The sequence below is a fragment of the Mauremys reevesii genome, linkage group 17 (assembly GCF_016161935.1).
Source record: "Mauremys reevesii isolate NIE-2019 linkage group 17, ASM1616193v1, whole genome shotgun sequence".
NCBI classification, from domain to species: Eukaryota; Metazoa; Chordata; order Testudines; family Geoemydidae; genus Mauremys; species Mauremys reevesii.
The window spans coordinates 707,592-727,305 of record NC_052639.1 but is presented as its reverse complement, the minus strand read 5'-3'; the positions used below and the strand labels follow the sequence as shown (position 1 = coordinate 727,305).

The 19,714-nt window shown below is 50.6% G+C and overlaps 1 protein-coding gene across 1 annotated transcript in view; it reads right to left on the bottom strand.

The window, feature by feature from the left end:
* LOC120384907 (acid-sensing ion channel 2) overlaps nt 1–18,495 on the bottom strand; it is a 1,047,281-nt gene extending 1,028,786 nt beyond the window's left edge. The window contains exon 1 of the mRNA XM_039504006.1: nt 17,932–18,495. Coding sequence (XP_039359940.1) covers nt 17,932–18,495 — 564 coding nt within the window. The remainder of the gene's footprint in view (nt 1–17,931) is intronic.
* Between the last annotated feature and the right edge of the window lie 1,219 nt (nt 18,496–19,714).

Genomic DNA, 19,714 nt, shown 5'->3' with positions numbered 1-19,714 from the left:
TTGGTCCAGTATTTAATTTCTCCACACTCTTCTTTCTAGCTGCCAGCTGCACCGTTCCACCCTGGTGTTGGCGGCATCCCTTTGCCGTCAAGAGTGTTTGTGTTCCTATAGTTACACACGCCGTCCAGGGAATACTTCCCAGGTTATTTAGAGTAGCAAACTGCACTCGTGTTAATTCAATTGCCATCCATCGTCGTTGGCTTGACAGGAGTGAATTCATTTGTTATTCATGTGAATGTCACATGTACTCCAGGAGATGCTCCATCATAATTTAGCATTAGTTAATGGCCACTTAAAATGTTCCTGAAGTATCTATAAAAGGTACATTGGCTATGGGATGCACCGGGACGGAGAGAGAAAAATATATCAGTCAACAAACCGCATTAACAGAGTGAAGGTGCCGAATGCTCCAGTCTGACAGAGAGAATATCTCCCCTACTCAGGAGACGGAATCCGAGCCTTAGCACAGATGGGCAGCTCACCACCAGGGCTGCCTGAAAATTTTTGGTTCAGACTCTTTTTTCCATAGGCAATTGGGTTTCTGACATAACCACATCTTTTGCAAAGTGTCCGCTTTCATGAGCGGTGCATATTGGAGGCTGGGGGAGGCTAAGCCTCCCCAAACCTCGTACCACCAGGGTGGGGGCAGTGGCAGATTACCGCATGGTCCAGAAGGCCCGTACCCAGTGCTCCCGGCCAATTTGGGGCCTCCAGAAAAATCTCCCCCCACCACACCTCCGAGGGCATAGAACTTTTCCGGTCTCGGGGCCACAGTGGAGGGGTGCAGCGGAAAGAAGCAAGTGGGGGGTGGGTCCTCAGGGAAAGAGGCAGAATGGGGGTGGAGTGGGGCCACAGTGCGGGGTGGGGCTGAGAGCAGCGAGCAGGGGCATGGCCTTGGCCAGGGGACTAGCCTCCATCCATGTCCGCTTTCCATGGAAAATGTTGATTTTTCATCCAAAAAAAAAAGGGGGGCACCTGAAAACCCAAATATTTTAAAGTAGCCCATGATGTGCCACAGCCATGCAGCTGCAATCATAAATCACCTTTCCTCACCAAGAGGGGAGCTTGTGGTGCATCATGGGAGATGTAGTTCCACCAGGGAGCCCAAAATATACATGTCACTGGGAGCATTAAGAACCCAAACTACAACTCCCATGAGGCAGCACAGCAGCATTTCAAAATCAAAATTGTTCTTTTTTTTTTTTTTTTTTACTGAAAAGTCTATATTTTTTCTGGAAAAAAAAAATACAATTTCTGACCAGCTCGACTGCTCGTATCGTGGTCGTCCCAAATAAGAGTGATCACACATTTTTGTTGCTCTCCTCTGGACTCTCGCCAATTTGTCCACATCTTTCCAGAAGTTTATTTCCTTTGCTTTTGGGGGAAACGGAGGCATCTCGGATGCTGCTGGGCTGAAATAACAGGCAAATGATGACTTCCAAATGTAACCACTCTCCCCACTGTAAAACTGTGAGCATAATGGAGCTCCCCTGCTTCCAAATACACCACGGCAATTGAGTAGATCACCCATGTAGCACTGCTGGATGTGCTAAGAGCGCTTGGAAGGAATGTACCTTCTATCCTGGAGGAACCCCAACATGCCATCGATTTCAGGGGAAGGCCACCGGGCAGCAAACCCCCTTGGGGATGTAGATACAAAGGGTTGTTAACGCTTCACTATGAGCAAGCCAATGAATTTGGGCCTTTATTTTTTCACCTACCAGCAGGCGGTGATTGTTACGTGTTTGTGATTTGCAATCACTCGACTAAGCGATGCGATGAAGAGTTCACAGCCGCTCAAAGCGGGGCTTCATCCAAGAGACAGCCGGAGAATGGTCCGAAATCAACAAGATGCAATTCAGTAAAGACAAGTGCAAAGTATAACACTTAGGAAGGAAAAATCAAATGCACAACCACACCACAGCAAATAACTGGCCAGATGGTTGTACTGCTGAAAAGGAGCTGGGGTTTATAGTGGATCCCAAACTGACTATGAGTCACCAATGAGATGCAGCTGTGAAAAAGGCCAGTATTCTGGGGTGTATTAACAGAAGTGTCGAATGTAACACAGAGGAGGTAACTGTCCTGCTCTACTCAGCGCTGGTGAGGCCTCAGCTGGAGTACCATGTCCAGTTATGGGCGCTACACTTCTGGAAAGATGTGGACAAATTGGAGAGAGTCCAGAGGAGAGCGACAAAAATGATACAAGATTTAGAAAACCTGAAAGGCTAAAAAACTGGGCATGTTTAGTACTGAGAAAAGAAGACTGAGAGGGGACCTGATAACAGGTTAAGGGATGTTACAAAGAGGACAGTGACCAAATGATTAAATGTGACCAATTAATTTGATAGCTGCTTTCAACTACCTGAAAGGGGGTTCCAAAGAGGATGGATCTAGACTCTTCTCAGTGGTACCAGATGACAGAACAAGGAGCAATGGTCTCAAGTTGCAATGGGGAAAGTTTAGGTTGGATATTAGGAAAAACTTTTTCACTAGGAGGGTGGTGAAGCACTGGAATAGGTTACCGAGGGAGGTGATGGAGTCTCCTTCCTTAGAGGTTTTTAAGGTCAGGCTTGACAAAACCCTGGCTGGGATGATTTAGTTGGGGATTGGTCATGCTTTGAGCAGGGAGTTGGCCTAGATGACCTCCTGAGGTCCCTTCCAACCCTGATATTCTATGATTCTATGATCAAAGGTAGGACAAGAATTGATGGGCTTAATCGGCGGCAAGGAAGATTTAGGTTAGATATTAGGAAAAGCTTTCTAACGATAAAAGTCACATCGTATTGTTTCTTTTTCCTGATTGGAGGATACAACACCTTGAGAAGCTATTCTACACAAGGTGAACATGGTTAAAAACACGAAACAGAGTTTGCTTGATAACAGATCTCATGAACTGGCCTGGAGTCACATCCCAGAAACATTCACATGAGCAGAACAGTCTGAATTACCAGGTCAGTCTGTTGAGGATCATGAATAGCGGTACCAGGAAATAAAGGCACAGTTTTAAGAGAGATTGGAAGCTTAGTTGGTTGTAAAATTTTCAACACAGCTGTTTCCAGTCGGAAAAAGCAATTTTGTCTAAAGCGAAATGTTTCCCCAAGAAACAATCGATTTTAACAAAACTGTCAATGGAAAAGAGTCAAAACAAATCCTTTTGGCTTCCTCATTTCATTTCGATTACATCAGAACATTTTGTTTCATTAATGCTGAAGTGGTTTCTTTTTTAATTTCTTGGTTTGTTTAATTTCATCACAACTTTTATATGAATTTAAATATTGGATTTTATATCCTATTTTAATGTTTTGCCTTTATCAAAATAAAAAATGTTGATGTCTCTGATCAAACTTTTGGGGGATTTTCCATGACAATTTTCAGAATTTCGACTTTTCCTTCCAATTCAAAACTAACACCCATTTCAAAATGCCAGAATTTCCTGCGTAATGAAAATTCTGGTTTCCGACCAGCTCTACTTGGAAGTGAGATCTGATCAAACCCGAGTCTGAAAGACAACCCAAGAGGCCCACTTTCAAGCAGGCCCAGCATGGACAGGGCCTAGTGAACACGGGGTCTGCTTTTGAGATCAGGTTTTGTGGGGGAACCGGGCAGAACCCGTCTGCTTGGACTGAGCTTTCCTTGGATTGTCTCATTTTGAATTTTCTCTCCATGGTAAAGCTCAGGTGTTGGGAACCAACGCGATGAAGAGAGAAGGAGATGCCAAGTGCTACACCAGTTTGTTTGCTGGTTGCAGGCAAATGGGAAACATTGTTTGTATCTTAAAATGACGTGATGGCCGAAAGCCATTTGCGGAATTCCTACAGCACTGCACTGATTCAGAGGCAAATCCATGGGAGCTTAACTTGAAGTTCCTAAACCTTCTTTCATCCACCTCGGTGTGTGCTTCACACCAGCACAGACGCTCATAGGGTGTGTCTACAAAGCAGATGGGATCTCACTCCCCAGGTCCAGCATGAGGCGACAGATACATACCAGCACTAACGCTGCTTGAGCTAGTGGCCACAGCTGCTCGGGCTAGCCACCCATGTCCGCACCTAAGGGTTCGTGTGCATTGCCACTTGGTGGCTAGCCCAAGCCACCTCCCGTGCAGCCATGGCCACACTGTTTTTTATAGGGTGATGGCTGTCCTCGAGCTAGGGATTCTGCTACCTGTGCTGGGAAGCACGCTCCCAACTGCAGAGCGGACACACCTTTACACTCAAACCCTCTGAATGCAACATACTTCACAGGGAGTGGGAGTCGAAACATTGCTTTCAACAGCAAAATTACTTCTTCGGGCAAAACGAACATTGACATGAAAAGCTGTTGAAAATGTCCAGCTTCTCAGTGAAAAACTGAACTTTTCTGGATGAAAATGAGTCACGGGAAGGAGGAGGGAAATCACTTCTTGAGGAACGCTAGACACACTGGTGGGATTCACAAAGGTATGTACGCATCTAACTCCCATTGGTTTCACCCGTCAGCTTGCCGTCTGAATCATTAAATGCTTCTTCGCCCTGGTCTGAACTGGGGGTGGGGGTGGGAATGGATCTAAGTTATGCAACTTCAGCTACGTGAATAACGTAGCCGAAGTCAACGCACTCAGATCTATTTAACGTGGTGTCGTCATTGCTAACGGTCCCCCTTCAACTCTGCCTGTGCCTCTCACTGAGTTGGAGTACAGGAGTAGACGGGTGAGTGCTCAGGGGTCAATTTATTGCATCTAGTCTAGACGCGATAAATCGACCCCTGCTGGATCGATTGCTGCCCGCTGATCCAGCGGGTAGTGAAGATATATCCTCAGTCACTTTTCCCCACCACATGGCATCACCTCTTCCTCTGTCTGGTGCTGTGATCTCCTGGGCTGAGAACATACAGGGGGTTGAATAGGGACAGACTCCCCATCATCTAGCTGGGCTCTATTCAGAATTGGCTTATCAGCCTCATATCTGTCTCCGAAAAGGCAATGTGTGGAGTTTTTTAGAAACCCAAAGGCAAGCAAATACCGATCTTAAAACAACTGCTGAGCTTTATAACCCGTAGCGACAGCTGCCACTCAGCTCAGATCTCCCTAGATGAATATTTAAATTCTCATTATCGCTCAGTTCTCTTGGAAACAAAACAACGTTTATGGTCAATAAACAACTTCCCATGGATGTATTTTTATTGGGTTCCTCCATGGTGGGGACATTCCTGGCCAGGGAAGGCCATTTAGAGCCACTGAAGGAGAACAGGGTAATTTTTGTTTTCAAGTTAAGATGATTTTTACAAGGCAGCTCTCTGCGATGAAGCCTGCTGGATTCACAAGAGCTGTCGTACATTGCATGAATGGCTACAGCGAGGATTTATTGAGCACTGGTGATCAGGATCTGAGCTCCCAGTGGCATTGGCTTTTCTGGGCAGGGGGATATGTGTCAGCCAAGATGTCACTTTGTGTGTCTCTTCCCCCGTGTCATGTGAAGAGCTGATCAGGAAATTTTTCACAAACCAGTTTTTTGCCCCCAAAAAGCCAAATTTGTCGAAAACCAAAACTGTTGGGTCAGTTTCACCGAATCTTCTAACTCCAGATGCGATTGGAGAAAAAGAGTAGACATTCTCCAAACGCCCCGTTTTGACATTTTTTTTTTTTAAGTGAAAAGTTTGGGGGTTTCGAGTTGAAACGACATCTTGCTTTGAAATTTTGGTAAATTTAGACTCCGCCCACCCCCCCAAAAAGGTTTTATTTAGAAAAAGAAAAAAGGCCAGATTCAAAATGAAGCATTTGGCAAATATTCAAATAAAATGTTGTGATTGACCCAAACGGATTCATTCATTTCTTTATTTAAAGATTTTTCAGGTCATGAAAGTCGTTGAGATTTTCGACCGTTTTCATCCCAAGTCAGGATGGGAAAACTTGTTGATATCTGGACATTTTTGGTGGGACGAGAAATCACACCCACCTTTTCTTTCACCTGGAAGGGAGAAGCAGTTGATATAAATCTGCCACACCTAGGCGTCTACCTAGCATACTGTAAGTTCATCTAAGGGCTCCCACATGGCTCTGGTTGACACTCTGAACAGCCCAGATTTGAGACAGAACTCCACAGCGGTAACACCTCTGACACAGTGAATGCCATGCCATCAGCATATCAGACTGCATCATGGGCACACTGAGCCAGCCGTCCTGGGTACAGCTGGCATATCTAGCTTCCTATGAGCTGGCAAACTGGGTGCTGCTAGCTTTTCAAACTGGCCGCGGTTGGTACACTGGCCTGGCTACAGATGTGACAATGAACCATCTGTTTAAGGTACTTCAGTGGCTTCCATTGCGGTAGTATCTGAGCACCTCGCGGTCTTTTAAAGTGTTCATCCTCACAGCACCCCTGTGAAACAAGGCAGTGCCATTACCTCTATTTTACAGGTGGGAAACTGAGGCACGGAGAAGCTAAATGACTTACTGAAGGTCATTCAGGGAGTCTGTGGCAGAGCAAGAGAATCATTGTGACTCTAGGCTCCATATTCTTTATGAAAATATGCTTATAATATGGGTATGACATAACTGAGATATACTTTATGCAAGATGGGTCTTGTAAGGTATCATTGGAAAGGTTCTGATTTACTGAATGTGATTATCCAATTCATATGCCTCTATCATTTCTGTATCTAAAGTTAGGCATATGGACTATGTAACCATTACAAATGGGTGTGTATTGGAAAAACACCCACCAGATGACAGGCCATCAGATTTGATGGGCCATGGGGAAGGAATAACAAGACCACGAAGATACTAATCTCTCTCCCTCCTGGGAGGCATCCTGGGACGTAACTGTGACACCGCTAGCGGTCCTGTCACCTGACACTAAACATTACCTGAGACTTCTTGTAACTTTCCACTGGAAGGGAAGGGGGCGGGGTCAAGTTTGGGAAACAAAGGATTCCCGCCTTATGTAAATCCAATTTAAGAGTGGGGAGGAAGGCAAATGGGGGGACTCCTCTCCATGGCCTGTCTGCCCAAGAAGAAAGACTGCTAAAGCCATCTCACCACGGCCCACTCTGACAATACAATCGATACAACCGCTCCTGGTGAGGACACGCACCGCCGACACAAGGAGCGTAGTGTGGACACGCACAAGCAATGCAATTACTGTGGTGGCTGTATCCCGACATAACTTGGATCGACGTAATTTTGTAGCGTAGACATGGATCGGCGGCTGGGCTCCTCCAGGGAACACCTCGGAAGCCTTGAGTGCTCTCACCCAGCCTGATGCCCTGCAGCTAGCTGCGTTCTTTAGGCACATTTTCCTCTTGACGAGGATTTAAATGCCGTCTTTAAGGCTGTTTTCTGGACGTGCAAATGCACGGCATAGTTACTTATCCGTTCCTTGCTGAAGAGGAGCCCTGAGAAGACAGGGCCCCACTGTAAAGAAACTAATGATTCCACAGCAGAAACAGAGGTACCTACTAGTCAGTGGCTTGAGACACAAACGGGATGGTTCACAGCAACGCTTAGTTCCATGACAGGCTCCTCCCCTGGGTCAGCATCATTAGCTCCAAGAGGAGAAGGCCGACCTCTTCTAACACTGGGTGCCTTGGGTTTTTGGATGCCCAGGAGTGACCTTGGTTGGCCTTTGTGACTTGCCCATCCTCACCTGGGAACCGGCGAGGGAGTTGGCCGTACGTCCCAGAACTCCCAGCTCCCCGCCATGTGCTTCAACCCCAGCGCCAGGTCATTCTTCCCCTCCGAGTGCGTCACACCTGTGACTTCAGCTTAGTCGTATTTCATTTCCCTGGTCCCGCTCCGGGCAGGGGGTTCCCCAGGGCAGCTGCTGGCCGTGGCTGTCTCTCCACTGCCACAGAGCAGGGAGGGGTGGAAGAGGAACACCTGGTCAGTCTGGAGGGAGGAGCTGGGCTGGCCCTTGGATAGTCCCAGCCTCCTGCTAAGCCTCCAGATTCTGCCGATTCCTGGGTGACTCTCAGGGTGTGGGCTGTAGCAGAGGGAGCTCCCTCCCTCAGTGGGGATCCCCTTCCCCTTTAACCCTCACCTGGACTGACGCAATCAGGCCCTGCACTGCTGCTGCATTGTGAAGGCCCTTGCGTTCTATCCAGTAACCCCGCAGGGCGGCTGTGGAGGGAGATTTAGCCTCGAGGAGCAGCCTAGAGAGAAGCTTAACGTCACATGCTCCCCTGTGCATTGCAGTCCTAGGCAGAATATGGACTGAACATAGGGTGACCGTATGTCCCATTTTGGCTGGGACAGTCCTGTTCCCTGGCAGGATGTCTCCACGGGCGGCTTGCCGCAGAGCAGGGGGCCATGCACGGGGAGCGGTTGCACCGACTTTCCTCACCCCCTGTGTTCCTAGCCTTTTCCTGACCTCACCTCTCGAGTCTCATGCAAGCCCCGGGTTGGTTCCCAGGAGAACAGGAGGCGCAGCAGCATGCGCCGTTTCACAGTCGCGCAAGAAATCAAAGAAAGCACATTGTCCCTCGGGCCCCAGTCCTGTTCCCCACAGCAGGAGAAAGGCTGCAATGAGCCGTGTGTGCCGTTAGGAAAGAGCACAGCTGGGTTCCAATGCCTCTCTCCTGGTCTCTGCTGCTCCACTGCAGCCATGAGGGCCTAGGCCAGGCTGGGCAAGCAATAGGAAACCCTGGCTGAGAGTCATTCCTGTCCCTGCCCTCTAGCTCAACCAGCAGTACATGTACCCATGGCGTATGCAGCGGTCTTCCAGGGTACATCAACTCATCTAGGTCAGTGTTTCTCAACCTGGGGGTTGCGGCCCCCAAGGGGCTCGCGGGATGGGTTTGGGGGGGTCGTAAGTGCAGGGCTGGCGTTACTGGGTGGCAAGCAGGGCAACTGCCCGGAGCCCCACACCACAGGGGGCCCCCCAAAGCTAAGTTACATGCTTCAGCTCTGGGCAGCAGGGCTCGGGCTTCAGACAGACTCACAAGTGAAAAGCAGGTTCAAGCACCGCACTGGACTGTAAGTACAACATTCGTATTCCCAGCCGTTGATTATCATATGGGGAAAAGGAGAAAGCCAGCACGTTTCCGGGCATGGTGCGCCGGGACACTTCCGTAGTTTGATGGCTGATTTTGTAAGCAAGCAGGTTTTTTAAAGTGAGATGAAACTTGGGGGCACGCAAGACAAAGCTGCCTCCTGAAAGAGGTACAGTCGTCTGGAAAGCTGGAGAGCCACTGGTCTAGCGTCTAGGGCCCCACCTGAGCTCCTCACAGGCTTTAATGCGATTGTCCTCTCAACTCCTGCGTGAGGCAGGGCAGGGCAAGTGTCCCCATGTCACAGATGGGGCACTGAGGCCCAGCGAGCCAGGTTGCTAAAGGTATTTAGGCGCTTACAGGTGGAAACAGGTGTCTCGTGGGATTTTCAAAAGCTTTCGTAAATCACATTCGGTCTCCGTCTGCAGGCACCTAAATACCTAGCTCAGAGAGATCAAGTGATTTGCCGAAGCTCGCAGAGGAAGCCTATGGCTCAGCAGAGATTTGAACCCAGGTCTCACAGGTAAAAGACGAGGGCCCTCAGCCCCATTCCTCTTTAGCGCTAGTAGATACATCAACAATTGTCCTTCACAGTGATTGCAACCAGCTCCTCTTGCCTTTGCTACCGCTCCAGCAATCCTAACCTTGATTTTCATTTCCTCACCTGTCTTAAACAAGCCACATCCCCTTGGCTGTCAGCATCCTCCCCGGACAGACCATTCTCTACCCTGTTCTTTGGGGAAACTGGCGTCTCCCTCCAGCTCAGACCCCATTTGTTAGGGTCATTCCTTGGCCGGGCCAGACCGATGCAGGAGCCACGGAGCTTCCGTTCTACGGCGGCACGAATGTCTTTGGCGAAGGGAGTCGCTTGAAATGCACGACTCAGCATTTCTGCCCCTCCAGCTGGACAGATTGGGTTAGCGAAAGAACGCCAAGGCCTCTGGCGAGGAAAGGCGGAGACTCCCAGCCTCCAGCTGGCTCTATCACGAGAGTCTTTGCCTCCTCTGAGGTCCCTTTTCCACACATTCGGTCTCATCTCTCTGTGCTGTCAGAACACACGTCTCTCCATGACAGGCATATGGCCCCCCATTACCCCAGCATCTCACAGCCTGCAGTGTCTCCTCCCTCACAGCCCCGTGCTGTTAGCCCATTGTGCAGCTGGAGACCTGAGGCACCAAGGGGCATGTCCGCACTGGCACTGGAGGTGTGACGTTTAGCTCACACTACTCTGTGAAGAAGTGAGCTGTAGCTCACAAAAGCTCATGCTAAAATAAATTTGTTAGTCATAGAATCATAGAATCTCAGGGTTGGAAGGGACCTCAGGAGGTATCTAGTCCAACCCCCTGCTCAAAGCAGGACCAAACCCAACTAAATCATCCCAGCCAGGGCTTTGTCAAGCCTGACCTTAAAAACCTCTAAGGAAGGAGATTCCACCACCTCCCTAGGTAACCCATTCCAGTGCTTCACCACCCTACTAGTGAAAAAGTTTTTCCTAATATCCAACCTAAACCTCCCCCTCTGCAACTTGAGACCATTACTCCTTGTTCTGTCATCTTCTACCACTGAGAACAGTCTAGCTCCATCCTCTTTGGAACCCCCTTTCAGGTAGTTGAAAGCAGCTATCAAATCCCCCCTCATTCTTCTCTTCTGCAGGCTAAACAATCCCAGTTCCCTCAGCCTCTCCTCATAAGTCATGTGCTCCAGCACCCTAATCATTTTTGTTGCCCTCCGCTGGACTCTCTCCAATTTATCCACATCCTTCTTGTAGTGTGGGGCCCAAAACTGGGCACAGTACTCCAGATGAGGCCTCACCAGTGCTGAATAGAGGGGAATGATCACTTCCCTCAGTCTTTAAGGTGCCACAAGTACTCCTGTTCTTTTTGCGGATACAGACTAACACGGCTGCTACTCTGAAACTACTCTGATGCTAGCACTAGAAGTGTAGCCAGGAGCAACAGGAGAGGTGCGCTGCCCCGAGTACATCGTTAGGGTCTTGGTCGGGATCAGATATAGAACAGCTGGCACCGTGTGACAAAGTGGGAATGTTCTGGCTGTGTTATGTGAATGCTGAGTGGGAAGTATTGACCTGGGAAGGTGGCAGGGGAGTTGTGCTGGGACGACCTGCACTGGGGAAAGGAGGCTACCTGAGCATGTAACCTGAGAACCCAGGAGGGAGGCTGGAGGCCAGGTAACACCTCTGCCCCGGAAACTGGACAAAGGACAAAGGCTGGGGAGGGAGCCAGGGGGAGGCTGAGTGAGAGGCTGGAGGGAGTTTCTGTTGGGAGCTGTCTGAGAAATGGAGAGGGGCCCCGATGGGGCTTGGGCTTCCCAACAGGGCTGTGGCCTCCTTGGGGGCCCCAGATGGACTTAACTAAAGGGGGTCCTGTTGTCTGTATTGGCAAGACCTGTTTTGGACTGTGTTCCTGTCATCTAACTAAACCTTCTGTTTTACTGGCTGGCTGAGAGTCATGGTAAATCGTAGGAAGCCAGGGGTGCTGGGCCTAGTCTCCCCCCACACTCCGTGACACCCCACCCACGGCTCGCGGCTCCACTTCTGTTTTCGCTCAATCAGCTTCCAGCTCCAGTGTAGACAGACCCTCTGCGGTAGACTCCATGTCTGCCAGGCCTAGCCACTGGAGAAGGCTTTTATTCTGGATCTCACCTTTCTAGGCCTCTTTGGGAACGTCGACCCTGCAAAGAAAAAAAGCACCGAGTCTCAGAGCCTGGGGTGACTGACTCAGGCTATGGGCTTGGGCTGTGGGGCTAAAAATAGCACTTGATCCAGACTCTGAGACCTGGCCCTGTGGGGTTTTCTTTGCAGTGTAGACATACCCTTCTTTGTCTCTATTATTCAACCTAACTAGGGACATACCTATCCCCCATCACAGTAGTAGCTAAACACTGAGCAAGTATTGTAAGCCATATTGCCTATTAATTGCCAGCCTGTATGCAAAATCGTTTGAATGGGGCTTTAGTGTTGATGTGTGTGTGTGAGCGGGTGGGTGAATCGTGTCTGTGTGAGCAGGTGGCTGTGTTTGTGTGTGAGCTTGTGGGTAGTTGTTTTGTATGTGTGTGAGAATGGGAGGATGTATGTATGATGGGGCGGATGTGTGTGTTGGGTAGATGTCTGAGTGGGTGGGCGTGTTGTGTAAGCAGGAGGATATGTTTGTGTGTGAGAGTTGGTGGGTGTCCAGGTGGGTTTGAGGAAAAGCTAAGCAAGGTCCCTTCATGCAGTTCTCAGCACATGTCTCCCACCTCCCTCCTCCCATGTCCAAAGGTCTCTTGCTCCTTCTCCCCAGCCTTGTCATCCCCTCAGGCGGCTGCACCATTGTACTGGACACGGTCTGGTTCCAAGCAACCCAAAGTCCCACAGCAAGGGAGCAGGGCAATGCTCCCAGCAAGTGCAGTGGCACGCCGATCCTTTGTGCTTATCATGCATGCGGGCCTGTTAACAGATGTCTGCATTTAAATATGTGCCACTCGGCACACGTGGCTGCACTGCATCTCCTGTGAAGAGTCCACGTTCTGCAGTGGGGAACCAGGACTAGAACTCTGGGACTACAGCTCCAAAAGCACAGATCTTTCCCACTGGAGCTAAAGAAGAATGTCGTCAGCGAGCACCAGTAGTAGGTCCTTGAAGATGGGTCTGAGATCAAGTCTCATCAGTGCAAGAAGCACCCTTCTTTGTGTCGGATTCCCCTCACCAATGAGGATTGCTAGCTCCCTAGGACAACGCCTCAGACAGATCATCGATCCAATCTTACCAATTTTTGATTAATAATTTATCCCAGACTCTTTTTTATATTTAACCAGCTCAAATAACCAACATCCAAAATCGATTCTCCAAAAGTGGATGAAGAATTAGCGTAAAAAAGCTGAGGAGAGGGTAATCAGAGTGGGGAAAAAAGGCTATTTTAGCAGCTTAGTAGTACCGTTATAGATGTGTTAATGAGTGAGAAAGGAACACCTGGAGATTACGTAGGTAGGTAAGTAGGTAGATTTTTCCCTCAATGGAAATATTTACGTGAGGCCGTACCTGTTGTAAGGAGACTATCTATTGATGATCATTTGTACTAAAAATAAATACACATATAATAAAGACAAATACACACAAAGTCTTAATGTTACCACTGACCTAAATGGGCACATTCAACAGTATGTATAAAACAGTCCTCAGTTAGCAAATGACGTTAGATAAATCCCATTTCTTCATGCATTTCAATCCATGTGTGGTTATAATTTCCTGAAAACCCCAGTTCTCTCTCTTAGGATACAAGACAACATTGATACCACTCCCGTTCTGCGCTCGTGACCTCTGTATTTGCACCTGATCTGCTGCCTGACACGCCTGTTGTGCTCAGCGTAGCTGGGCGAGCTGAGCTGATGGCTGCGAGGACGCGTGTGACACTGCTCTCTTTATGGGCCATACACGCATCCCACGTGCACACAGAGGGTGGAGAGGGTCCACCGCTCCCTATTTACCGGCCCTGCCCTCTGTGCCCCTGTCTCCTCTGTGCCATCTCTCCTCTCCAGCACTGCCCCTTCCCGGTCTGCCTTCTGCCACTGGCTTAGTCTGTCCACTCTCCCAGGGCTTGAATGATTTCTATAGTTGATCCCCTCCTTCCTCGCCCCCCCAGCTCTTAGGCGTCCTCCCATGAAACCATCACCGAGCTTGGTCCGACCATTAGAGAAGCAAAGCGATAGAGCGCCAAGCTGGGCGCTGGGTGCAGAGGGCCCTGATCCTGCATTGCTGAGAGCGCTGGACTGTAGCTACCCTGCCTGGTACGAGAGCAGAGTGCATAGGGGTCTCAGCAGCATAAGGGTTGCACATGAGACCTTTTTTACCCTATGCTGCCCAATGCACTTGGTACACTCCACAGGCACCCCACTTGGTACATGCCACAAACACACACAGACACCCCGCGACTGCCCGATGCCTGGGTACCAAGGATTCCCGGGCACACGATGCTCTGATGGTGCCTGGGTTTCTGCCAACACAACCAGGAGCTTGTTGCAGTTTGAGGCTTCTGGGGTTTCTTTTCTCCCCTATGCGGTTCTCCCCCTGCCCACCTCTGGAGAGGCGCAGCACTGATGCTGGAGTCTGGCACAGGACTCTGCTCTCCTGCCGCACAGTAAGGGAATGGCCGGCAGGCACTTAGGCCCAATGGGGAAGTGTTGCTGCAGCCTCCACGCCACCCTGAATGCAGCAGCATAACACGCAGAGGGGCCTGGCTGCAAGCTCATCGCAGCTGGGATCAGCATGACACAAAGGCAAAAATGTCCCGCAGCTGCAATGTGGCATCACCACAGGACTATTTCACTCACCCACTCCCTAGAAAAACACCAGTAGGAAGCAGCCCCGGCTCATGCTTAAATGGGGGCCTTGCAGGAGCAGCAGTTTTGAATTTGCAAAAAAGGGGCAGGTTTCAGAGGGGTCGCCTTGTTCGTCCGTATCAGCAAAAACCACGAGGGGTCCTTGTGGCACCTTAGAGACTAACACATTTATTTGGGCTTCTTCCCAACGGGGCGCCCCGGTGCTCCTCTGCCCCCAAACACTCTGCTTGGGATCCTGACATGCCCCACAGTCAGCTATTGCCTAAGAGTCAATGTGTCGCCGAGCACTGGGATTCCCGTTTTTCACAGTGCTGGCTGCTCTTGCGCACCAGTTCCAGAATCAGCCCAGAGAAGGATGCTAAGTCCTTGGGAAACCGCTTGGATGCATCTTTGCAGGAAAGCCTAAGAATTCACGACCCCGAGCTGCCCAGAATCTGATTCACCATTGGCTGGGAGGCATTGGTGGTATCTTGGGAGGAAGGAAGCACAGAAAACACAGCTGGAATCCTGTTAAATAAATAACCGAGCGCCAGCATGGGAAGGGAACCGGGAGAACAGCAGAATGGAGCAAAGCCACCTACTCCATGCACCATGGCTACGCCTTCCCCTTGCTGCCTTGCTCCACAGCGCAAAGACGACGTGTGAGGCTGTCACGTCCGCGTGTGGGAGCAGACGCTGTGCACACTCGCACCCAGCACAGCACTTCAGTGCAGACCTCCCCCTCTTGCTAATGGGTTCCTGTTTCTTTGGCCTCTGGAACAGGGAAATGTGCAATTTGGTCAAGAGAACGAGAAGAGCGAGTTTCCAGGGTGGGGCATTTGATTAGGACACAGCCCCGTGCTTGACGTCGAGGTACCCCCAAGAGGTGAAACCAAATAACCGAGCCTTGTCCATTATGAGCACCTAGGAATCAGCGCTAATATCACCACACCACGTGTCCACAGGACAATCAGTAGCGAAAGGAAAACAGCCCTAAAGGAGATAGGGGATGTGCCGCGGTGATTTACAAACCAGCCTTTAAAACCATGGCACCTCCTTTTCCATCCGGCGCCACTCCAGTATCGATGCCAGGAAACCACATGGCACACCCGGCAAAGGAGCAGTAGCTTGCAACAGGTCACACACTGAATCCTGACGATCAAATGCACGGATTACGATTCACCAGCCTTCAACTTCTAGTTTGGGGTGGGGGGGACTCGTAGGTGAAAGGGGCCGGGGAGCGCATTATTCAGGCCTTTGCTTTTGGGCAGAGATTTTCACCATACATGTCACACCAAAGATAAGGTTATCTTAAAAGAACTAGAGTATTCTTCAGGCAGGGCCCATACAACTGCATCCTACGGCAGAGATCCCATCGGGGCCATTTCTGTAGAATACCAGTATTTCTTTAGAAGGCTGACACGTTACCCTGCAAAGGCCCTGCCTGGTCCTAGCCTCCTTTGGCAGACTAAGCCTTCTGTGGCAGCCTGTGGAAGGTCAGTGTCCTTTTGGAAATCACCGTGTTTATGGAAACTCAAGCATAGAAACACAATGCATCATTCCAGAGTGACACCCCCGGATTTTAAGCTTTGGGTAAAATCACCAAAAGTTCCTAAAGCCCAGATCCTCAAAGGCATTTGGGTGCCTAAATCCCATTGGTTTCTATGGCATTGGCACCTACATGCCTTTGTGAATCTGGGATCAAATGATTTAGGAGCCTAAGTCCCATTGACCTCCATTCAGGCTCCTAAGTGCCTTGGTTTTGAAAATGGGAATTAGGTGCCTAAGTCACTGAGGCGTGTTGAAAATGTTACCCCGTAAGTGTTTGGGACTTTCACTCTCAGCTAATAGACACTTGCTGCATAACAGTGAGTCTGCATCTGGTTTGGGGCGGCCTATTCTCGAGAGAAGAGCCCTATGCACTGTTGGGATCTGGATGACGAGCACTCCCAGTGCCTGAGGACTTCGCTCAGGGATCACTTTCGGCTCAGGCCAACGGCTGACTTGAACGATACTTTTATGGCTTGAACTTTCATATGGGCTTCTCCTTCCCACCCCTACACATCTCCCATCCCCATTCTGACACACACACTCCAGTCTGTTCCCAGGCAACAGCGTAGGATTTCGTGCCTGTCCTGACTTAATGCACCTCTGAACAATCCGAGCTGTGTTTAATGATCTACGAGCACCGATTCCTGCTCGTAACCAGGTAGCTGGTCCTGAAGGGGGGTCATGAGTTGGAAACTGCCAATTATTGCTGCATAAAATACAACATTCCCCACCTGGATGTGCCAGGAAAACATTCTCCACCTCACAGCCATGTGCCAGTAGCACAAGTCAGCTTAAGCCACAAGATACAAAAGTAGCAGAGACAAAAGATTGCATTTGTAGAGGTGACATGGTCCCTATGCCCATGAAATCAAAAGACAGCGCGCAGTCCATTATAACAACCTAGCAATCAATGCTAATATAACCATGCCATGTACCCACGGGACAACCGGTAGCAGAAAGGGCAAACAGTGTCCATCCTGCAGAAACAAATGTCTGAAAGCAACCAGCTTTATGCACTCTTTGGTTCACTTAACTCTCCCAAAACCTGCTTCAGCCGGCAAGGAGAGAAGCCGACCGGGAGAGCGCCGATGCGAGTCACAGCTCGGCACAGACCCCAGCAAGAAATGATTAGCACTCACCTCTGAGACGGCAACCAAACCAGATGTTTAAAAAAATACAGGCGCTGTTTGGAAACCCTCTTTCCCCTCTCTCACCCACGCCAGCATCCCCCATGCAAGCCTGGCCCCTCCGCGATCAGAACGGTCACCACCTTCCCTTCCGCAGGAATTCACGCTTTCTTTCGAGCGACGTGCGTGTGTCTGTGTTTAGAGCGGCTGCTTTCCGTCCGTGAAACACCGCAGGCAAGTGTCAGTCACTGTCAGGGGTGTAATCAAATACTCTGAAGCCGTTTGCTTCTCTCACTCTCCCCGGACTCAGGCGCTCGTTATGGACCCAGCACTGGGACCGTAGCCGAGTCTGGGGGATTCATTTGATCTCTCGCGCCAACGCAGCGGCAGGAAAGGACCCGCACTGCACAGCAAACTAGCAACCGCGCCAAGGATTTCAGAGTCAGAATCGCAGGCCGACAACGCAGGATCCGCCTCGAATGACGAGGCCACAAACCGCGGGTCCATCAAAACCACGAAACCCAGGCAGAGGCTGCTGTCCCAACGGTTGCACTCAGACCTCTCTCCACCTCAGCACCCTTGCCTTTTGCACTAGCATCCGTCCAGCCCAAGGCATCGGCCTGCCACCGCAGCCCGCCAGCCATGGATCACGCTGTCTGCTAGGTGTGTCAGCAGGGGCCCGTCCAAATCACAGCTCTGACAGCAAGCCGCCCTTGGGAACTGCTAACCTACTAGGGTTGATCAACCAGTATGAAAGGCCTCTGGCAAACAAACTTCAACTCAACAGGCTGCCTGCCTCTTTTCCAGCACCACGCGAGAGAAGCCTGAACCGAGCAGAGATGGTTCTCTCTCGACTCACCCTGACTCCCTTGGCCTGATCGCATCACCTTAAGCACCTGCTGGATTCTCCACCCCCACGCCCGGCCGCACACCCAGAGAAGAGAAAGGAAGCAGAAGCTCCGTCCACACTCACAGTTTTGAAGTCCTTCTGGCTGCACTCCTGACCTTTGAACTTGCAGTACAGCAGCATATCCTTCAGGTCGTGCCCCACGCGCCCCAAGAACTCCTGCATGTTGAAAATTTTCGGTTTGTATTGCTTAAAGTTGGCCTTTTCCTGGAGAGCGGCCAGGACAGCCGGGTCGGCCAGGTGGGGCTCCGGAATCTGCAGGTTCACGTCCAGCAAAGCCAGGAGCTCCCCAGCGTGATACAGGTCATTGGTGGTGAGTCTGGAGAAGCGGAACTCGTTGAGGTTACAGATGGTGACGGCAGGGAAAACCAGGCTGTTGGCCACCACTTCGTCCACTTTAGTGACGTGCTGGTAGGAGAAGTAGAAAGCCACCCGATCCGAGCTCTCCACTAGGAGGAGACCCAGCGAGCCCACAAAGGCCACGGTCCACAGCAACCGCCGTATCGTCACCGGCCCATAGACAAAAATGTAGCGGATCCCATGGAGGGAGGAAGTGTTGGCAAACATCTGGATGCTGGAGGGCTCCAGGCTTCCCATGCTGCCCTCGCTGGTGGTGTCCTTTAAATCCATTGGGGTAGTTTGTTAAAATCCTGGCACTATTTTTCAGGTCAGTGCCTCTCTAGACAGGCAGAACTGTGTCTCCCCACCGCCACCTGCCAATGGGCTGCACCCCTTATCTCTGGGGAGCAGGAGAGGAGAGAGGAAGAGAGGATCAGGCCAGCTGCTGGGAGTTTCTCCTAGGAGCTCAGTGCTAGCCTAGCAGGGGTAAATATTTATATAAAATCCATTCAAACTCTGGCTCTTGATTTCCTCGGTGCGATAAGGAGGGCTGGTTTTATTGAGGGAGACACCAAGGTGATGTGGAAGAGATGTGGGTGGGAAGCGAGAGCTTAGCCAATGGAAATAAAGTCCTCCCCCTACACACACACACACACACTGAACAGCGATGAGATTATGAGAGAGCAGAAAACCAGGCGAGGCAGCTCGCAGCCGGCTAACTAGCGCCCGATGCACAAGGCTGCCCACTTTGCCGAGCTGATGTACTGCGGAGCAGCGGTGCTTTCCGACTGCTTGATTTTTCTGCTCCAATGTTGCTAGCGGCTGGATTCGAGCATCCTCCCAGCCCTGTTTTGGGCAGGGCTCCAGATGCTGCCAGTCTGAGTCCTCGGAGGAAGCTGGGCTGCTGATTCAGAGGGAGAGAGGAGACAGAGGAATGCCAGAGGGAGAGCGGGGAGAGAAGGAAAAGAGAAACAGAGGGAAAGAGATGCAGGGCCCCACCACAAGCACAGACACAGAGCAGCAGGCAGCTGCCTTCTCTTCCTTCAAACAGCAGCTCAGAGGCGAAAGCTAAGGAGGGGCAGGACTTGGTGGGTAGCTGCTGCAGAATGGGAGACCCGCCGGCTCTAGAGAACTGCAGGGTGAAGCTCGGGGTGGGGGTGGGGGACATTTCTTCTTGTCCTTTCTCATTTCTTCCCCTCTCGCTTCCTCTGAGAGCCTGCCCACTTCGGGACCGCTTGGCACTGCAGACGATCGACAGGCGAGAGAGTCACTCATCGATCCACCGCCTCTGGGACTTGTCTCCTTCAGGGAGGCCCAGGGAGAGGGGACTGCTTCTTAGGAACCTCAGCTTGTTGCTGGGGTGAGGGTGATGTTAACAAGTCATTAATCAATCAAGCCTCTTCCACTGTGCAAGGAGGAAGCCAGCAGGCTGCCTCTCTATCCCCAGCCTGAGGTCTGCTCAGGGCTCACCCAGCCGCACGTGGAATTTCCAGCCGTTTCGCTTGCCTCT